We start from the raw sequence: 21,320 nt of genomic DNA on the forward strand, positions 1-21,320 counted from the left end.
TATTTGAACCTACCAATTAAAATTTAGTCCCTCTAATAGAGATAGAGAGAGTTGGAGTACCATTTGATCGAATGATTTATAGTTAGATGACCAAATTGTAATTTGGGGACAAATTAAAGAGGATTTCCATCAAAAACCTTAAAATGGAAAATCCATTTTCTTTTTTTGTCTTTTTATTTTATTTTAAAAAGGGTACAAGTGCTGCCAAACAGCGTTTTAGATATTTACTCCCCCGCCATGGATAATAAGAAGTTAGCAACATAGCCACAAAATAAAGGAAGAAGAAGAAGTTACGCTGTTCGTTAGTCTATCTGTTGAACCCCCAAAAACCTCACAAAACCCTCGACAATCTCACAGTTTCATCCATCAATTGTGTTTGTTTGGTTTCGACATTTTCACTAAATTGATGCACCTCTGTCTCTTTATTCCGTGATGACTCTTGTGCCCAGTCGTCAACTTTACCCAACGAGCTTATTCGACTCATTCCAGAGCTCCTTCTCAAAGTTCCATGGCCCCCACATCCATTTATTCAGGTGCGGTTCCTCCATTCCTTTCAAAAAGCACACTTTCTATGCCACCCACTACACTATCAGCTCTACTTTAAACCCTGAGCAAAACCCACTAAGGAAATCAAATTTTGTTAGGAAAAATCAACCCATTTCTCAATATAAACCCAAGAAGAATTTTTCTAGCAGTAGTTGGATTGATAAATGGAATGAATCCCACAAACATAATCGCCCAAAGCCACCCCGGGCTGTGTTGGACTATCAGAGTAGTGAAAGTGGGAATTTGAGTGGTTCAGGATATGCTGAGGGTGATGGCGGTGGGGGTAGAAATAGTAGTGGTAGTACAATGGAGAAGATTGTTGAGAAATTGAAGAAATTTGGGTACGTTGATGATAGTAATGAGAATAAAGGGGAGGTGAGAGACAGTGTGATTGAGAAAGGTTCTGTGGAGGATATATTTTATATTGAGGAAGGAATGTTGCCAAATTCAAGAGGTGGGTTCTCGGAGGAATCACCATTAGGGATAGAGAATGTGTTTGGAGGTGATGGTAAGGTGAGGTTTCCATGGGAAAAGCCAAAAGAGGAAGAGAAGCAAGAAGAGGGTTCAGTGAGGAGGAAGAGTAGGACTTCATTGGCAGAATTGACGCTTCCCGAGTCAGAGTTGAGGAGGTTAACGAATTTGACATTTCAGAAGAAGCACAAGACTAGGATTGGTGGTGGTGGTGTTACTCAAGCCGTAGTGGAGATGATCCATGAGAGATGGAAGACTTCAGAGATTGTGAGATTGAAAATTGAAGGACCACCAGCTCTTAACATGAAGAGAATGCATGAGATATTAGAGGTTTGCTTCTTATGATTTAGTTACAGCTTTCTGTTTATGCAATTTTGTTTTAATTTCTTTATATTCGACAAATTTACATCTATTTTATCATATTTTGAGCTGTAATTATTGATTAGATATTAATTGAAAGGATATATAGGAATTTTGTTTTGTTGTCAAAAGGATATATAGGAATAAAACACAGAAAGTATAAAACAAAACTTTTATATTACATCTCTGCAAGAATTTCATGTCCAGTAGAAAATGGAGGGCTGCCTCCGGTTCTTAAATGTATGCCACAGAATAGAAAATGGAGCTAGAATTTGAAGCTCAAGGAATTTTCTTTGCTGTTGAACTATGTTGATTGGTCAGTGGAACTGAACACAAATATCTAAACATTTATTTGTCCCTTAGTTGGTGGATGTTGAAGGTAGAGATTCTTGTCCAAATTGTTTGACAAACAGCTTTTGTAGGCTTGAAATGATCTGAATTAAAAGCTTTCCTTTTTGCCTTTTCACTTGGTATTTATTTTCTGTAATGAAATCTTTCATTAAGCAAACATAAAGAAAGAAAAAAGTAAAAGTTTTTAGAATAGCATATTTGAGAATTTCTAGGTTGTTCCTATCCAATTTGTTTATGTAATTTTGTTTTCTGTTGTTATGATCAGCGAAAAACTGGTGGTTTGGTGATTTGGAGGTCTGGCACATCCCTTTCTTTGTACAGAGGTGTGAGCTATGAGGTTCCTTCAGTAAAACTAAACAAGCGGATATACAAGAAAAATGACATTTCTTCCGCACCCTTACCAACTGTTGCTGATAAATCTGTGGGAGACTTTGCTGAGCTTGCTTCTTATAGTAATGTAAAAACACCCCAAGAAAAGTCAGAGAATACTTCCCAGGAGAAGGAAGACACAGAACAATTGGCAGAAGTGAAGTATGAAGATGAAGTAGACAAACTTTTAGATAGTTTAGGCCCTAGATTCAAAGATTGGCCAGGATGCGATCCATTACCTGTAGATGCAGATATGCTCCCGGGGATAGTTCCTGGTTACCAGCCTCCCTTCAGGGTACTTCCTTATGGAGTGCGATCTACCCTCGGTTTAAAGGAGGCAACATCTTTAAGAAGGCTGGCTAGGGTTCTTCCACCACATTTTGCTTTAGGTATGCATTTTCATGTGTTGCACATAATTGACAAGATGCTTATTTGATTATTGTATGAATTTTGTCTGTAGGCCGAAGCAGACAGCTCCAGGGTCTAGCAGTGGCCATGGCTAAATTATGGGAAAAAAGTTTGATTGCAAAGATTGCACTGAAACGTGGTGTTCAGCTGACTACTAGTGAGAGAATGGCTGAAGACATAAAGGTAATGGAACTCGGTTCGATTTATGACTCACTCCTACCTAATTATTGTCAAGGTGCACCTTGCCACGTACTTATGTTGCATTCAACTGCTAAACTCAAAATTGGTGTGCTGAGTTTCTAAATCAATGGGTGAATAGTACCTCATATAGTTAGTTATTGAGTCCAGCTATCAGTATCTATCATATGAATATTTTAGCAGGCAACTGGGAACTGGAATATGATATAATAAAGCAGATTACATTTGTAGTGTTGGCCAATTGGCTACTTATTAAGAGAGAGATAAAGAAAAAGACAAGATTAGCCAGGTCCAACTCTTTTGCTAGAGATTATTTGTTAGTAGTATTAAAGTAAGTTGACTCACTGGGAGAAGTTTTACATCAGAAAGGGACTGCATCCTTTAAGGAAACTGAGAAATAAATTTATTTTTGTCTAAGGGCTTACCGAGTGCAATGCAGTGTCTGTCTTGTTCATCCTTCCATAATATCGTTCTGACTGTTATTTAGTCAATGTTTTCTTCATTGCCTATTTTGTGGGAATTAACCAAATCAACTCTTAAACATAAAATTATAATTCTGTGTGCTGTTACTTTCAGAAATGCTTTACAGGTGTGCCAGAGAAAGTAGTTTTCTTTGTTTTCCTAAATTCTTTTGCTTCTGTGTTCATCCTTTTGTCTGGAGTGTATATCTAGATGTTTTCGCATCGGAATGGCATCTCTGTAGATAAGGTTATTCCTTTACAATAAGATTAGAGGTTCTGGGTCTTCTGGTCAGTTTTTTCCAATTGCTACTTATAGCATGCATGGTTTGTTAACATTGAATATTAAAGGCTAGTTTATCACTCCATATATTCATTTGTAAATAATTGGTAATAAATCACTTCATCACTCAATATTTACACCTGTTCATATTAGCTAATGTGTGTTCTTAATTCATATTTATACAATTAAATGTTATTTATTTGCTGCAGAGATTGACGGGGGGTGTCATGCTATCTCGAAACAAGGACTTCTTGGTCTTCTATCGGGGGAAGAATTTTTTGTCACCAGATGTCACTGAAGCGTTACTGGAGCGGGAGAGATTGGCAAAATCCCTTCAAGATGAAGAGGAACAGGCAAGGTTGAGAGCTTCAGCCATGTTCATACCAAATGTTGAAGTAGCACAACACTTTGGTACCGCTGGTACACTTGGAGAGACTTTGGATGCAGATGCTAAGTGGGGAAAGAGGTTGGATAAAGAAAAAGTTATGCGAGAAGCAGACATATTAAGGCATGCCCATCTGGTCAGAAAGCTTGAACGAAAGCTTTCCTTTGTAAGTACAGAAACTTGGGATTGTCTTGCAAAATTCTTATTGGATTTAGTATAAGAAACATCTTGTAGTCTAACAAAAAGTCTTTCTGTCATAAGTCCCTTTGAATACTTAATATGCTATTTTATATCACGCGGTTCCAGTGCTAGAATTTCGCTTCCTTTGAACTTTTGAATTTTGTCTGTTAGGCTGAACGAAAGCTAATGAGAGCTGAACAAGCCTTATCTAAGGTAGAGGAATCTTTGAAACCATCCAAGCAGCAAGCAGACCCAGAAAGCATTACTGATGAGGAGAGGTTTATGTTTCGTAAGCTTGGGTTAAGGATGAAAGCTTTCTTACTGCTTGGTATAACAATTCTCCATCTACCAATTTATCATGCTGTGATTTTATTATGGTTTACTTATCAAAACTTGATTTCTTCAGGTAGACGTGGAGTATTTGATGGTACAGTGGAGAACATGCATTTGCACTGGAAGTACCGGGAGTTGGTCAAGATAATGGTGAATGCTAAAACTTTTGAACAGGTCAAAAATATTGCATTAGCACTTGAAGCAGAGAGTGGAGGTGTCTTGGTTTCAGTAGACAAAGTTTCCAAAAAATTTGCTATAATTGTGTACCGAGGAAAGGACTATCACCGACCTTCTACATTGAGGCCAAAGAATCTTTTGACAAAAAGGAAAGCTTTGGCACGCTCTATTGAACTTCAAAGACAAGAGGTATCACTAAAAATTTGAATGCTAATAGCTCCTGGTTTCATAAGATATTATGACCCATATGCTCGGAGTGATTTGCCCCTACATGTAGGAGGCTTTATTATTTATTGCTTGATATGTTTTTGTGAACAATAATGGTCCTGACTTATTTTTCTCTTTGTTGAACAGGCTCTTCTAAAACATATTTCAGCTGTGCAGAGTAAAGTGGACACACTTAGATCCGAAATAGTATGCCCCTTTATACATTTTAGTTATTGCTATTACACGTATTAACTATTTTAAATGGCAGGAGAAGTATATATACAACCCACCTTTTCCCTTTTCATTCCAAGTGGCTTATGTTTCACATTGATAGGAACAAATGGATAGTGTGAAAGATCAAGGAGATGAAGCATTGTACAACAAATTAGATTCTTCTTACCCTACTGACGATGAGGATTCTGAGGTTTGTATTTACTTGATCTTCTAAGTTTACTCTTTTTGTTAGTTAAACCAGTTGTTCTAACATCTTAATCCTTTTGTTCTCCTTTTGAAGGAAGTAGATGCTTATCTTGAAACATATAACAGAGAAAATGAAGGTGAAGATGAAGGCAATTACTCAATTTGCAATCCTCAACTGGAAACCAATTTTCCATATTTTGAGAATCAGGATTCTCAAACAGAATTGGAAGTTCCTCAACACCATTTGCATGCAGTGCCGACGAATTCATATGCTGGATTGGACCAAGATGAGGAACATGACTCCCTACAATGATGGTATCAACTGAATGTAAACCATTGGTAGAACAGCATTCAGAAATTGTCGAAAGGGTTGTGGGAATAGCATCCTGGTTGCTTGGCATATTGTACAGACAATTTTGGGAGGCCAACGTATATGTAACTTTACATTAGTTTTTTGGTACACAAGTTTCTGTCATGATCTCTTGCCATGTTTTTTAGTTCTTGTGGGAGGAGGTAGATGTAGCTGGTTTGCAGAGCATATTGATGTTTTCAGGCCTCAAACTTGTGTTACACTATTGCTGAAGAAGCATTCTATGTAAATGAACATGATTCTTCAATCCCGGTGGATATTTTTCCTCACTTCTGTCTACAGCTTCACAAGCTTCGTTATTGATAATGAAAGATTTACTCTTTGGTTTCATACAGACTGGGATACAAAACGGGCCCTAAGTTTTCTTTCTTATTTTTCTCAATAAGGGTTGGTAAGAGCCTCCACAATGAGCTCCCTAAACCATTTCCTTAGACAAATTTTAGAGAGGATTTGGATAAATACAACTCCAACCATGCTCCCTATCTACCTCCTAAAATAAGGAGACCTCAAAGAGCTCTTAAATTTGAGGAGAGAGAAAGAACTCTAATGGATCCTTATAATTTAATGCTGTTTTATTTAATGAGTATTTCAAACCTTTAATTTATTTTTATTATTTTTATATTATTTTTTAATAGAGATGGACCAAGTAAAAAAGAGTTATAACATTTATGACTCCCTAAACTAGAGAGCATGATTGGAGTTTGTTGATGCTCTTTTTGGGAACTTAGGTAGATGAGTATTAGATCTTCAGCAAGGGAGAAGGTGTGTACCTTCGGTATTCAGAGAACCTACAAAAGACAATGAAGAAGAAAAAGCAGTCGTTAAGCTTCGGACACCGGCGTGGTGCCTGCTGAAGGCTCACCGATGCTCAAGTTAGCTATATGTGGTAATTTTGGCAGAGTAACAGTAAAGATGATAAAATAGTTACATTTTTTACTTGGGCATTGTTCCCTATTTATAGGGAAGTGAAAATGGGATTTTTGCACAAAGTTTCGATGTGGGACTTTGTGCAAATTGCTGCAAAGGTGACACGTGTCCATGGAAATTAGGTTCGGCAGTCGAGAGCTTCGGCAGGTATTTGCTGCTTCAGGAGAGTGTCTTCTTTTAGCCAGTTAGAAGGTGATGAAGTCACTCACTTTCTAAGGGTTTGTCTGTGTGTCTGTTCGGGGTATTTCAGCAGGGGAGAAGGTGTGTCTGCCTTGGTACCAGTCATTTTAATACTGGATATACTCGATTGATTATGATGTAAACAGAGTTTAAATTTTATAGAGAGAGCTCTTAAAATAACTTTTATATGTTTTTAGCTAAAATTTAACTAAAAAATAAAGAGCATGATTGTGGATGCTCTAAGTAAGCTTTTGCTCTAATAAATTCATGGAATATAAAGCATTGCTCTGATAAATTCATGGAATTGCGTGGTTTTAATGAGTTTAGGCATATGTGTTTCATCTTCTCTTTTCGGTTTAGTCGTTCATCTTCTATGCTATCAAAGTGGTTTTAATTAGATTAATATATATTAATTATAGTCCTCGTCAATGCTTCCAATCTCAATTATGTAGAATTCCTAAGGCCTTAGTCCCAAAGCATTAGTTTTCAACAACTATGTTTTTAATGCTTCCAATCTCAATTATTTTGAGCCTCTATATTATTTCATAAACCACATAAGAAACTGGAGATCAGAGCCATTCAATTCAATCCAATTTTCCTCCCCACAAAGACATGGATTGCTTTAGGTTTAGTGGCCTCCATGAAACTTCTGCCAAACCCTATGAGCTTTTGGTCCAGGCTGCAACTCTCATACCAATTTGGCATTACTTGTTAGGCTTTCTCATCACTTCCTTTGTGTTCCTCCACATCTACTTCGACTTCCATTTCCTCCAAGGCATTTTCAATGGATCCAGAGGCTACCCTGTCGACTTGACATACAACTCCGACTCCCACACCGCAGCGTGGTTTCCAGGTGTCATGTTCTCCATGGCCGGTACTTGGCCACACCATGGCTCACGAGCCCTCATTTGCAGAATTTTTTCCTCAGTTTCTTTGGCAACCCTCCAGCTGTCACTTACCAAAGAGAACTATTTCGTGTGTCGAATGGTGGTACTATTGCATTGGATTGGGCAGTGAGTTCTTACGTGTTGCCTAAAGATGACACAACCCCTATTGTAGTAGTGCTTCCTGGACTGACCAGTGATTCTCAATCTTCTTACATAAGACATCTTGCTTTCAACAAGGCCAAAATGGGATGGAATGTAGTGATCAGCAACCACAGAGGACTTGGTGGTGTTCCAATTACTTCAGACTTGGTTTACAATTGTGGATGGACCAACGATATTCATGAAGTCTGCAATCGCCTCCACCATAAGCATCCCAAGGCTCCATTGTTTCTCATTGGAACAAGCATAGGTGATCACAATCAATTTTCCATCATCTAATTACTTCTAGAGTAGTACATTTCATCGAAATTTCCATATAACTTATCTCGATATCGATGTTTTTTGTAGATGTTTCTGCTGACATTGAGTATGTGTTAGGTGCCGACATCTTGGTCAAGTACCTTGGAGAAGATGGAGACAATGCCCCAGTTTCTGGAGCTGCAGCCATTTCCAATCCATGGGACTTTCTCATTGGTGACAGATTCATTCGCCGTACCCTGCTGCAGAAGTTTTATGACAAAGCTCTAACACTTGGCCTTTAATGATACTCACAGCTACACCAGCATTGCTATTCCCGGCTTGTGAATTGGGATGGGAAGATGCGTTGCATTCGGCATTACCATGCTACCTGTGATGTAGGCAAGTTTGAGACTGTGGACACGTTTCATAGGCGCACAAGCAGCTCCATTTATGTGTGCAATCTGTGTGTGCCTCTGCTTTGTATCAGTGCCTTGGATGATCCAATCTGCACCAGAGAAGCCATTCCTTCGGGTGAATGTAGAGAAAATATGATGTTGTTTTGACCACCACAAAGGATGGGAGTCACTTAGCTTTCTTTGAAGGAATTTCTGCATCTCGGATCTGGTGGGTGGGACCCTGGATGAGTTTTTTAAGGTTCTGCATTGTGACCAATATATGCATGTACATAAGAAGATGAAGACTTCTTCTGGCTCAGAGTTTCCATTAGGCTCTACAATTGATCAGGATAAGAAACTGGTTTTATTGGGCAAGGTTGTTGCAGCTGTTGCATTGGCCAAAGTAGTTGCCAAGAAACTTGGCTTTGTGGCCTGATATGTTAAAATTATAAATAAATATGTTACTGATCCATTCGACTGAGTGCCGGTCAAGTAAACAAGCAAAATTTGATGTAACTTGTAATTTTTCTGAAATGTATGTTCTAAATATTTTGGATGCAGAAAGAATTCTGAGTCTGTATGGTTGTATAGCTGTTTTTTTTCCCTCTGAAATCATTCAATCAAACAGCCAAGCTACTCTTGCATATTCAAGATGCTAAACCTTATCAGTAGGGCCTGGCTGTTCCTTAGTATATAATTCATAATTGTCTATTCTCACCCTAAAGTATTTTTGCTATACAATTGCTGATGTGATCAAGTTTAAGTTTTGGATATTACTTGCCTCCTTCCTTGTAAAGGGATATTCTCCCGTATTGGGAATCACAGTTCGACGCATATTCATTAAAAACACAAAAATATAAACTTTTGTACATATTACGCTGCTATTGGCAAGAATGTTCCTACTTACATAATAAGGGGGGAAGTATTCCCTTAAGTTTTTTCTTCCAGAAAAACACAGAGCTATGTAGCAGAAAGCAACAAAAGAAAAACTATATATGCCAAGTTTCCTCCAAGGAAACAACTTGGACTAAAAATGAATGATTGGTATTTTAGATTTCATGGATGGGTTAAAAGACTTGGAGCCACAAAGCGACCCCCAAGCCAATAAGTTTGACACCCCAATGCAAGTTGCGCGATGTCTCCTTTTGACCACGAAGTCCCCTCTATGGCCATACACGCGCCATACGCGCTTGAAAAAAAAAAATTGAAAAAAAGTCTCCTTGACCAAAACCAGATAGTTGACCACGTGTTAAATGCTTTTTAACTGGAGAAAAGAAAACGCAGTTCCAGAAGTGGAGCCTTATATATTAACTGCCACAATTGAAATTTGAAGTTCCCGGCACAAACACGGAGACGGAGAGAGAGAAGAAAAGAAGATGAACATGGACCAATATATCCTTGAAGCACTGGAAGGTGAGTTTTTGTTGCATGAGAGTCTTCCAGTACTAAACCAAAGAGCTTTTGTGCCCTACACAAGCAGACCCATCACTGAAAAGGGGCTTGATAAGCCTCCTAACTCCATGAACATGAACAAGAGGATGGTACAGTTCCTGAGGAAAAGTTGGGCACCTGCAACTGCCCGAATCGTAACCGGAGACGACTGCAAAGAACGCGGTTTTCGGCACATGCTCAACGAGCGCATGAGGAGGGAGAAGCAGAAGCAGAGCTACATGGCCTTGCATTCCATGCTGCCAACTGGAGCTAAGGTTGGTGTTTAATCAATTAAATTAAATTATTGAGAGCTGTCTCACTACTCCAAAATTGTCATCCTGCACTTTTTTTGGTGTGATTTAAAATGAGGAAGGACTAAAAAAATTTGTGTTGCATGTTTGCAGAGTGATAAGAACTGGATTGTGCAAATGACAGCCATGAATATTCAGCAACTGCAGAGGTATAAGGAGGAGCTGAGAAAGAGGAACATGGAGGTTGAAGCCATTTTGGTGGCAAACGAAAAGGAGCGAGTGAATTGGAGCAAGATTAGATTAAGGGTGGCTAATCCAACATCAGGGGTTGATTCTATGCTGGAGGTTCTTAGGTGCTTGCAATATTTGGGGTTGAAAGCCAGAAATGTTCGATCTAATTTCTCTGCCCAGGAGTTTTCAGCAGAGCTGGAAATTGAAACCAAGGTCTCTCTCTCTCTCTCCCTCACAAAAGTATTACAATTATTTTTTTCTGGTTCTTTTCTTCAAATGCTAGCAAGGCTTGATAAATTAGAGAGTTCAAATCATTTGTCCCCTGTCATCAAGATAAAAGAAAAAAGGAACAAATTTGCTCTTCAAAATTGGAATAAGGTTGCTAAAAGACATTGCCTTCTTGCTTCTCATGAGCTGTCTTCCTTGCATATTTTCAACATTTCAGCTCTATTAATTGATTTGATTTGTTTTTTCTTATTTAGAAGTTAAAATTAGATTTGAGAAAAAGAAAGGAGGTTACATAATTGCCCATTTAATCACAAAAGTATTATATGTGTAGTTAAGGGATAAAATTAAACATACATGGAGTCATGTATATGCCTAACATAACTTGAAATTCGACTCTCGAACTCTCCACGTTTCTCTAATTTCAACCACATGTCACTCTCACTATTTACCAATCAAGGTTGAATAGTAAACCCAAAATCCCCAAATATTTATCACATATGATATGATACCGAGTTCATTATTTTATTTTATTTTGGAGTGACACACCACCTTCCGTTTCTTGGCCAACAATGACACTGACACCTACGTCTAAAAGCTTTATGCATGGAAATAGATAGGAAGATATCAATAGAAAAGGGCAGTCTTATTCCCAAATTGAAATATAGCAAAATGCACACGTGGTCTTTCTCACCAGTTACCCCTCGCGGCCTTTTTATATATAATTCTGAACTTCCTCTATTTTATTGTACTTGTTGAAAGATTGGGGCCGCGGAGATAGAAGAGGCCTTGCAAGAAACCCTCTACGAAGCTGAGAGGAAACTTCGGTTTTCATTTCCAGGCAGGTGAAGGGAAGAAGATCCATTGAATTCTTTCCCCAAGAAAAGCAGCACTGATTGATTGCTAGCGTAAAGTCAGCTCAGTTGGCTTCACTTTTGACCTTTAGTATTGGATTTGGGGTGAAAATGAAAATAAATGGGTCCATTTTTGTTTCTTAGTGGATTGAAAAATTGATGTCGTGAATTTGACTAACTTCCAAGCATGAAACTGTATTATTATACTCTAATTGAGCACGAGGATTAAGATATGGATGGTGTAATAATATAAGAATGGCTGATGAGCTATTTGTATTAGGTGAAAAAAATATATAAACTAATGATAAAAGAGCCCCCAACGTAGGGGTGGAGACTGGCTTGAAATTTCCCCATCATATTAAGTGTGTCCACTCTTTCAGGATCAAGTGTGGAAAATCGGTTCTAATCACGTTTCAGTATTATACAATAATTTCCGAAGTCGGCCATTTTGCATCCCTTTTTAAGTTTGGCTGACATAATCAAGCTGCAAAAACAACGTCTACCTGAGGAGTGAAAAATGCGATTGACCAGTTGAAGCTTTGAAAAGGAGGAGACTGGGAAACTACAGCCTAATTGACAGTCCAAAATGGAGACTATTTATCCTCATGGTGAGAAGACCAATAACGCAGCGTTGTCAGATTGACCACTCTATTGCCATGACCACTTTAGGGTCAAATTTGGTAAAATGTGTTAAATTCATATAGAGAACCCCATCAATTCAAGTATCGGTGCTTATAACATCGTTTGGCAGTAACTTTAAATAAGCCCTACTTCTCCATATAATCATTTAAAACCACGTAAAATAATTATACAGAGAAGTAATGCTCCATAAAACTGATTTTTGACCTATCCAAATTGGCAAGGTTAAATAACAAAACCCGCTTGTTGCTTTGAATCCTAATGCCTTAATTCAGAGGCCAAGTCCACTGTTAATCGCGTTCGCCTCATGAGCCAAGTTTCATTGATTTGATTCCCAATTCCATATCTTCATATAAATCATGTTCCATTCTAATGCGTTCTGGAGAGCAGTGACAATTCTAATGGGTTTCAATCAAGACAAACCTGGCATACACAAACTCGTAATTGGCTAGCAAATCAAAACTCCTAACCATATTGATGCCTCTAATTGTACACATCATATAATATGATATAAGTTGTGACTAACGAAACACAGATTTAAATTCAACTTCTCATACATTAAATAGAAAATTGAGATCATTCGTCTGAAACCCCAACTGTAAATTTAACTTCCATCTAAAGAGTAATTAACACAAGTCGAAACATAAACAAAACTGAATAGTAATGAGCAAAAATTTGATCGGCATCAAAGTCTTCAGAAACAACACGATTAGATATCTAGACAGCAGGAAAGGATCTCACTTAAGAGGAATGAACCTCGAAGAGTGGGTGGCACCAATACCAGGCCTACCGTGCTTGACAGGCTTGTATGAGATTGAGAACTCAGCAAGGTAGTGGCTGATCATTTCAGGCTTGATTTCAACCTGATTGAAGGTCTTACCATTGTACACACCAATAATGCTTCCAATCATTTCTGGCACTATAATCATGTTACGCAGATGAGTGCGGACTGGTTCTGGCTTTTCACCGGGTGGAGCCTCTCTTTTCTGTTCCAAGCAACAAAAAACTCATGATTAGCAACAAACTTTCTTCAGCCAATACAACCACCCGCAAGAAGACTCAAGAGGAACAAGGAACAAAAATACTTGATTCTGACACCAAAATAGTATTTTACAACATCAATGGTCATCTGTCACCAGCCATTAAACCAGACGATAACCAACACTGGCATTCAAGTGAAATTCCTATTTATATAAACCCACAAATACAAGTTCCACTACCAACAAGTGCATAAAAGTTACCAATCCATCAGTCGAAATATAGTTCTATGTAAATTCAATGATGGGAGAACAATGAATTTTCTGTAGTAAATTTACTCAAAAATTAGTTCAATTTGGTTTTCACTAGATCCATTGCAATTTTTTAAATAGAAGGGCCTAACAAATCACAACTTACATACTGCCCTGCCAGCACCCTTTCACATTCCTATTATGACTTTTAAGGCCCTTAAAACTACCACATTGAGCATACAAATTATTTCTACAGTGAGCATACAATTCAGCACAAAGCTTATATGAACGTAATAAGAAGAATGGGCGGGCAAACCAACACAATACCATATTTAATAATCAAAATGAAACCAAGCATATATGGAATAACAGCAATACTGGGTTTATACTTTCATAACACAATCATTTGCACTAAAAAAAATCAATTTTGATAGAAATTGATGCATTGCACATATGCTCACAAAGCTTATATGAACGTAATAAGAAGAATGGGCGGGCAAACCAACACAATACCATATTTAATAATCAAAATGAAACCAAGCATATATGGAATAACAGTAATACTGGGTTTATACCTTCATAACACAAATCATTTGCACTAAGAAAAATCAATTTTGATAGAAATTGATGCATTGAATATATGCTTGAGCATGGGAGGCAACTTCAGGACAGACATTACCCTCAACTATAATGCATCAAAAGCGTTAATAAATCACAACTTTGAATACAAAGTATGAATTTCAGCTGATTACTTGGAGAAAAATGAAAAGGCGAAAATAACAAACACATCTCATTCACAATAACACATCAATCATCAAAAATCACATAACCCAACTAAATACAAGACCCAAACACGAAACATGTAACATTTTTCAACTAATAGCTTCAGGAAAATTACCGCTTTGCGCAGCTTCTTGATCAAAGCCATGGGCTTGCGCTTGAGGCCCCTCTGAAACCTATTCATCACATCAAATCCAAACCAACGAGCTCAAACCCAATTCACAAAACCACCAACAAAGCACAAAAACAGATTTTATCGAGTGATTCGAGTGAAATACTTTACCTTCTGCGAGCTCTGGCAGGGAAGAGCTTGACAAGCTCATCAGTCGACATGTCGAGAAGAGCATCCAAATCGACACCTCTGAAGCTGAACTTCTTGAACGTCCTCTTCTTGGGAACTCCAGCTGCCGCCACATCGGTCTCAACGTCCGCCTGAAAACCCAGATAACATACAGAGAGTTAACAGAGAGAAATTAAGAGTGAAATGATGCGATTCACAGAGAGTGTGGAGTTGAAGTTTTACCATGGTTGTGGAGCTTTCGGAAACGGAAACACTAGGTGGGAGAAAAGCTCAAAAACCTTTGGATCTGTGGCCGCTAGGGTTTTCGAGAAGCAAGAGGTTTTGCAAGCAGAATTTATATCTATCGATTGGGTGATGGTGTTCTGGTTATGGGTAGCCCTAGAACGAGATTTAACTTGGGCTCGGTTATTGGGCTGATCATGGGGCAAGGAACTGGGCTCTAATTAAATCAAATCCTTGGAGTCTTTTCTTTTTTTTGGGGGGTCAATTGGAGTATGCCCTAGGGGTGGGCATCGGGACCGGAAAACCGGAACACCGAACCGAATCGGTGAAAAAAAACCGAAAAAAAAACCGGTTGACTAAAAAAGTCAACAAACCGGACCGGAACCGGACCGAACCGGTTCCAACCGGTTTCGATTCTGGTTTTACATCTCTCCGGACCGAACCGGACCGGTCATATATTTTATATTTATATTTTTACAAAATTTTAAAATCTAATGTCATTTTTTAACTTTTATAATCACTAATTTTCCAAGTTCAACTTCAAAAAATTTCTAAATGTATGAATTGGATTATTTGTTCATTTTTAAGCTAAAAAAATAAGTTATTTATTATAATTTTTTTATTAAAAAAATTTAAAAAAAATTTTTTTTTAAAAAAATTAAAAAAATAATAAATTAATAATCCGGTTCAAAATCGAAACCGGTCAGAACCGGACCGGAACTGGTTAGAATCGAACCGGCCGGTTTTTGAAATTTTTTTTGCCTAAACCGGACCGGTTAAATAATACCGGTTTCGATTCTGGTTTGAGGTGAGAACCGGACCGAACCGGACCGCGCCCACCCCTAGTATGCCCAGGCATGGATCAGTTTGGAACGGTAGAAAGTTCTTTCGTTAACCAAACTAAAGACTTCGGTAGACCATTTTCTCTTATGTTAATCAAACTAAAGACTTCGGTAGACTTCGGATCAGTTAACCTAATATTCGGTTCGAATTGGTTCGGTACGCTTGTAGTACCGTAATAAAAACATACTAATAAAAATACAATTTATATACTTTCACATAATATAAGTTCTTGAATAAATACACCAAATCATCCTTGTAAAATATAAAAATCAAATAACTTAGTCACTATATCATTCAATATATACTCAAGATGTACTGGGAGCCACTTGTGTTTGTTGTTTGAACATTTGAGTGTTATATTTACTGAATTCTCTACATTTATGTAAATGATTTTGATATTTGTTCCACGCTGGGTTCTTTATTTTTTCATGTTGAATCCAACCATATAAAGAACATAAAATTTGGATCAACGGTTGGAAAGTTACAAGTAAAAAACAGGACAAAGGTCAAAACTGGAAAACATAGGAAATTCATAAATTCCTCTCTAACCAAAAAGTGCTACAGTACCGGGTGATAAAGAAGTGATAGAATAGTGATAAAGCAGTGATAGAATGGTGATAAAGAAGTAATACATCAGTGATAAAGGAGTGATAGAGAAATGCTGATTGTATTTATCTTTGGTTTCTTGTTTTGTATTTAAAAATAGAGTAAGTATAAATATCGGATCGGTAAGGGTTTCCATCGGGTTAGGAATATTGTTTCCGTTAACCAAACCAAACATCTAGGTACGGATCGGATCGGAATAATTAAAATTAAAAAATAATTATTTAACAAAACCAAATCGTCGGTACGGTACGATCGGTACGCAGATAATTCGGATGAGATGCCCACCCCTAAATTGGAGTGTTACTGATTGTTCCCCTCAAGTGAATGTACGTGGAAATTTTCTAAAAAGAATATGGTAAAAGATTGGACTGTTATATAATAATTTTTTCAATAGTATGTGAAATATATGAATTCAATACGAGGATAGTACGTTTGTTATTGCCCAATATGCAAAAATACGTATGTATTATTCATGAAGAAAAATGTACATACTTGTATAATGCTAAAATAATTTGGTACTTCTAAACAATAACTAAGTTGGGGCAGGTTCCATTGGTAGTTTGCTCCTGTACCATAATATAATGTGAGCATCCAATTCAAAACGAATTGGAAATGAGTGAAGAGGTCGAAGATGTTTTATAGCATTAAGCAAGGCTTCAATTCCCTAATGTGGGATTCATACTCTTAGTAGTTTCTTACGTAATAAACTGTTAATGACATCCGCTTATCTCAAATATATTGGTCGATCTTTTTTCCCCATCGGATAGAAATGTGATCATCTTCTTACCATCATTCTTTCTTTTTTGCGTGTGTTACAAAGTAGCACTTTATTTCATTTGCGTGGTTTTATTTTATTTTTTCTTTTTTATGTACGGTATGGTTTTTGTTAGTGTTATTGAATTATTTTCTTTCTTTTTCTTTTCTTTTAACAAACCTGTCACAGAAATGTGTATAAAAGTCCAATGCATACTTAAAATTTTCCATTCACAAAATTTCAAATAAACACGCAAATATGGATCAATCTAATTTGTTAGCGACTTTGAAATTTCAATTTTTTGAATGATAGCTATAAGCTTCTGCTGAAGGCTTGGCCTCGAAGGGGACAAAACAAAGTCTTTCCAACAAGAACCAGGCTCTAGTATAAGGCTTGGGTTCTGCACATAAAGCTCGTAAATGGATTCTGCATCAGAGTTCAAACTGCTCAAGTTTGTCAAGCATTTGATTTCTTCAATATCCACCAGTAGCCTGTTGACTCCATCCTTCCATCCTATCAGCTGCATATTTACACACAAATTCTAGTCAGTAAATTTCATGCTATGCATATGTGCGATTTAGCTCACATTAGCGAGCTAGCTGATCACGAGATGTGACAATTAACGTGTACTAACACATCAAGTCTCTCGTCATGTAATGAGACAAATGTGTATTAAAAAGTTAGTCATACGAGACTTACCATGGGAGGGCCAGTCATAGAATTGGTGCAGTAGAGCCTGGCATTATCAACAAGTTGGCAATATCCGTAAAAAGCGCTAGCAAATCTCTTGTGGGATTGCAACTGTGAATTCACCCTCACTGCCCTCCTAACCATTATGGCTCTTCTGATGCCTCTAACAACAGCTAAATAAGCATCACAAACAACTCCAACTAACTCAATTCTGTATGGTTTTCTCTTGGGTTCCTGTCCACTATTAATCTTCTGCTGGTCATGAAGATCCTCTTCTTCACCCACTCGTTCCCAATAGTTTTCAGTAATGGTGCCATCCTCAGCCACCTTGTACCCAACTCCCATCCGGTACCGGCATTTGTGAACGTGCCGGGCCATGTCAATTGTCTGCTCAACAAAGGGTGCCCACGACAGGGTGCCATCCATGATCACATCCCGTCCTTCGTTGAGTGCAGTCACTAGGAGCGATGATGCAGCATCAGTGGATGATTGGTGCACCTGTGTTGGTTAATCAGTCATTTCATAAAATCAGATGACTTCTATAATGGGATGCCGCAAATAAGGAGAAATATCACTAAATTAATAACTAGTCCTTATGATGTATGTAATTCATTTAGTAATTTAATTAATTGTTAATTAATACATCAACTGTTACATTGTTCAACGAATTTATGTACTCCGAAATTTCATAGTTTCACATATCATCTCTTGTGTGTGAAGCAAAAGGTAACACTATACTTACATAGCATAAGATGTCTTCATATTTTTGGCCACAAATGAGAAATTTTGTTCACTTCCCATGTAACAGATATATAATAATATAGCCGTAGTGAATGATTGTTGATACATGTTAATCTTATAATGAATCTCTGAGATGTCATGAGAGAGATTTACCAATTCAGCAGTTTGGAGCATGTCAGTGTGGTGACCTCTAGAATTGAGGGCTCTGTAAATCACATCTGTCTCTTTGAAAGCATCTGCTTCCACAACCACAGCCTTTGCTGCTGCTCCTGACCAGAATGGCCTGCACATATATGCCCCACTAATTAGTACACTCCATCAATATCATTAACTACTACATCATCAATAAATAATATGACCCCAAAGTGTTTGATAAAATTACTCATTGAGAATGTCTTTGAGCACAGTGCTCTTGCCAGCGCCCATCCCACCACCCATAAGTAGAAGCACGGGGCTCCTCTCACTATGGGCCACCGGCATCATCACGTCCGTACACTGTGATTCTGCCTTTATTGCTTTCATTTCCTCCACCAACGTAGAGAACACCCTTGTCACTTTTAGTTCCTTGCTGATCCTCTCAAATCTCTGCTTCCTATGGAACCAAAGTCAAATACAGTCCCAAAGATTAGGCACAAATGATATAAAATAGTCTCATTAATTTCTAATATTCTCCTAACGCATGCAAAATATTCTTTTTCCCTTTCTAAAATGTTACACATACACACTTCTACGACAAGTTAATTTGGTATGTGCTGAAACTCGTAGGGCTTAGCTCAATTGGTGGGGAGATATATGTAAGAATTATAAGCTAGGTTAATGGTTTGAGCTCCTTCCATATGCTTGTATTCTTTCAACGCAACTATTGTTTTAACGGGGAAAAAAACCAACAGTTATCTCAACTCCCTCACATGACTTGGATTTTACGAAGAAATTATAAAATCATGTATGACTTTTGTAGGATCCATCCACCCTATGGAAGGGAGTTGGTGTATGCGTGTAGTATTTATACAAGGAAAATTCATTCGCCATTGCAAATGTTGTGATATTTTATTGATTTTCTGACCACAATGAATAGTACATGAAAACGACTCGGCCTTAGTCTTTATTGATATATCTATTGTGTCATTCTTTTGTTTTTTTCTCGGAGGGCCAAGTATTTCGTGTTTTGAGTTTTCTTTTTTTTTAATTCAAAAAAAAATTTGAGAGCGGAGAATTCAACAGGAACAGAAGTGTAAGGGATAAATACGTAAACTATTAAAAACAAAGTTCGTGAAGTCACTAACGCATCTCAAAGGGGAGACTTATCCATTCATTATTGGCTTATAAAAGTGGTGCTTACTTTACTTCTTTAATAAAGTAGAGATGAAAGGTACACTTATCGTTGTAAGTACCAAATTCTTTAAAAGACGGTTAAAAATGGTTTGTTTTTCCAAAGTAAGCGACTTTCATGAGAGCCTGGGTTTTGCCTTTTTTTCTAAGAGCAATTCGATATTGGATTATTGAAAACAGAGGGTACCCAAAAAAAAAAAAGCGAATGTTGTTAACGAAAATTGCTCGATACAAGTCATAATTCTTCGATTCAAATATGGGTAGTCCACTCCTTGCTAATAGAGCAAGGGCTAGTGGAGCAAAGGCAAGGGCTCAGTGAAATCCTAGTGGCGACTTAATTAGTTGGGATACATTTTGCTCAATTTAATATATTTTTGGTACTTTTCTTTTATCAAGACGAATTGCAGGAATAATTTTATTTGAAAAAAGGAAAATATATTTATGTGCTATAAGTAAAGGAAATAAATGTAAGAGAAAGTAACCTGGTAGCTTTCAATACTAGGTCTTTGAGCTTCGTTTTCTTCTTAGTCTCTACATTCAAAACCTGCAAGTTAGCCATGGAGAAGTTGATAGATGAAGAAAAAGAATATAAAAAGAAGGTGAATAAATAATAAAATAGAAAAGAAAAGAAACCCAAATGTGCTAGGTTATTTATATATTAATTTTCTGGTTGGACTTTTTGTCTTCAGAAGTTAAAATAAAAATGTAAAAATATTTACCTGAGATATCATAAGAGTAGCTTGACTCCAATGAAATGCAAAATAAGTGAGGATGCATCTATCAAATTCTTGCATTAAACTTATGCACAGAGAATCTGCATCTGCTTCTGAAGCCAGATATGCAAAGATGCTATCTTCACACCCTTTGGATTTTCTCAAGTAATCATAAGCTAACTTGCATAGCTGGGGACACTCATTTGCATCTAAAATTCCCAGTTGCCTAGCTGCTCAAACAAATTTGGAAAAAAATTTAATGTATTTTTAGAAATAATTGTGTGTTCATGACAATAATTATCACACAAAAAGGAGATAAAATTTGTGAGTAAAATCCAATAAGCTACGTAAGGTGTTTCCTACATGATATAACATTACCAACATAATGGGAGAATCTCTCGATATTTCCGACACGGCCGGATTCTGTCCTGTCTATCCGCGGGAAGATGTTGTTTGGGGCTCTCAACGCCTTGGAAGACTTTTTCCGGCGATAGCTACTGGTGGCGGCGACAGCCGCGAGCCCAACAAAGACGGCAGCTAAGATGTGCATTGTGAGGTTGACCTTGGCATACCCGCCAACATCTAAAAACATATCATCAAACAGAGTTTTGATATTAGAGAGAGAGAGAGAGAGAGAGAGAGAGAGAGAGAGATGGTTGGGGTTAAGGCTTACCATGGTGCTGCTGCATCTTGTTGAAAATCCGAGCAAATTCACTTTGAGTTATATTGTTTGGGAGAGTCAAATGCTTTGGCTTTGATGGGAATGAGGCATACAGCTTTGGTTGGACTCACTCGACAGGATTGAGCATTTGTTGCTGTTTTTTTAATCACTTTGACAACGAGGGGCTCATGCCTTTACAAAATGTGGGTCATGATATATTATTCTATTCCTATCACAATAATTTGATTCTTTTTTCTTTTTACAAAACATCTTTCAATATTAAGATTGTTGCCCACGAGTCATGTGGTCCGATAATTGAATCTAAGAATTTCTCCTAACAAAGGTAGATTTTAGTTTTGTTATTTTAAAATGAAAAAAAGAAAAGGAATTTTAATAATTTTGGAACAATGTAAACCAAAAGCTTATAATTATGTGACTCACTCCAATCATCGGTTCAGAAATTCTCATGGAAGATGGTGATCACCATTTTTCCTTTGAACCAATAAGGCCAAATAA

The 21,320-nt window shown here is 37.4% G+C and overlaps 4 protein-coding genes and 1 pseudogene across 5 annotated transcripts; 3 read left to right on the top strand and 2 right to left on the bottom strand.

Moving 5' to 3' along the window:
* On the top strand, positions 215-5,844 carry LOC18789964 (CRM-domain containing factor CFM3A, chloroplastic/mitochondrial). The gene is made up of 9 exons (XM_007226958.2): positions 215-1,347; positions 1,994-2,486; positions 2,558-2,688; positions 3,654-3,995; positions 4,181-4,337; positions 4,416-4,708; positions 4,874-4,933; positions 5,061-5,150; positions 5,241-5,844. The coding sequence occupies exons 1-9, from the start codon at positions 433-435 to the stop codon at positions 5,457-5,459; spliced, it is 2,700 nt and encodes an 899-aa protein (XP_007227020.1). The 5' UTR covers positions 215-432; the 3' UTR covers positions 5,460-5,844.
* On the top strand, positions 7,236-8,740 carry LOC18793363 (annotated as a pseudogene).
* LOC18790534 (transcription factor bHLH92) lies at positions 9,362-11,682 on the top strand. 2 transcript variants are annotated; one of them, XM_007227203.2, is made up of 3 exons: positions 9,376-10,010; positions 10,140-10,430; positions 11,205-11,682. In XM_007227203.2, exons 1-3 carry the CDS (start codon positions 9,681-9,683, stop codon positions 11,289-11,291), a joined length of 708 nt encoding a protein of 235 aa, XP_007227265.1. In that variant the 5' UTR covers positions 9,376-9,680; the 3' UTR covers positions 11,292-11,682. The 2 variants fall into 2 exon arrangements, with proteins under 2 accessions (XP_020410187.1, XP_007227265.1); XM_020554598.1 differs by lacking the exon at positions 11,205-11,682 and having other exon boundaries at positions 9,362-10,010; positions 10,140-11,198.
* LOC18791952 (40S ribosomal protein S15-4) lies at positions 12,440-14,603 on the bottom strand. The gene is made up of 4 exons (XM_007225503.2): positions 14,468-14,603; positions 14,228-14,376; positions 14,063-14,120; positions 12,440-12,921 (listed from the first exon to the last, which is right to left on the bottom strand). The coding sequence occupies exons 1-4, from the start codon at positions 14,468-14,470 to the stop codon at positions 12,673-12,675; spliced, it is 459 nt and encodes a 152-aa protein (XP_007225565.2). The 5' UTR covers positions 14,471-14,603; the 3' UTR covers positions 12,440-12,672.
* LOC18791951 lies at positions 16,865-20,951 on the bottom strand. The gene is made up of 8 exons (XM_007223172.2): positions 20,817-20,951; positions 20,522-20,725; positions 20,150-20,373; positions 19,913-19,974; positions 18,484-18,693; positions 18,255-18,384; positions 17,370-17,858; positions 16,865-17,190 (listed from the first exon to the last, which is right to left on the bottom strand). Exons 1-8 carry the CDS (start codon positions 20,830-20,832, stop codon positions 16,939-16,941), a joined length of 1,587 nt encoding a protein of 528 aa, XP_007223234.2. The 5' UTR covers positions 20,833-20,951; the 3' UTR covers positions 16,865-16,938.

This window comes from Prunus persica, chromosome G1 (assembly GCF_000346465.2).
Source record: "Prunus persica cultivar Lovell chromosome G1, Prunus_persica_NCBIv2, whole genome shotgun sequence".
Lineage (NCBI taxonomy): Eukaryota > Viridiplantae > Streptophyta > Magnoliopsida > Rosales > Rosaceae > Prunus > Prunus persica.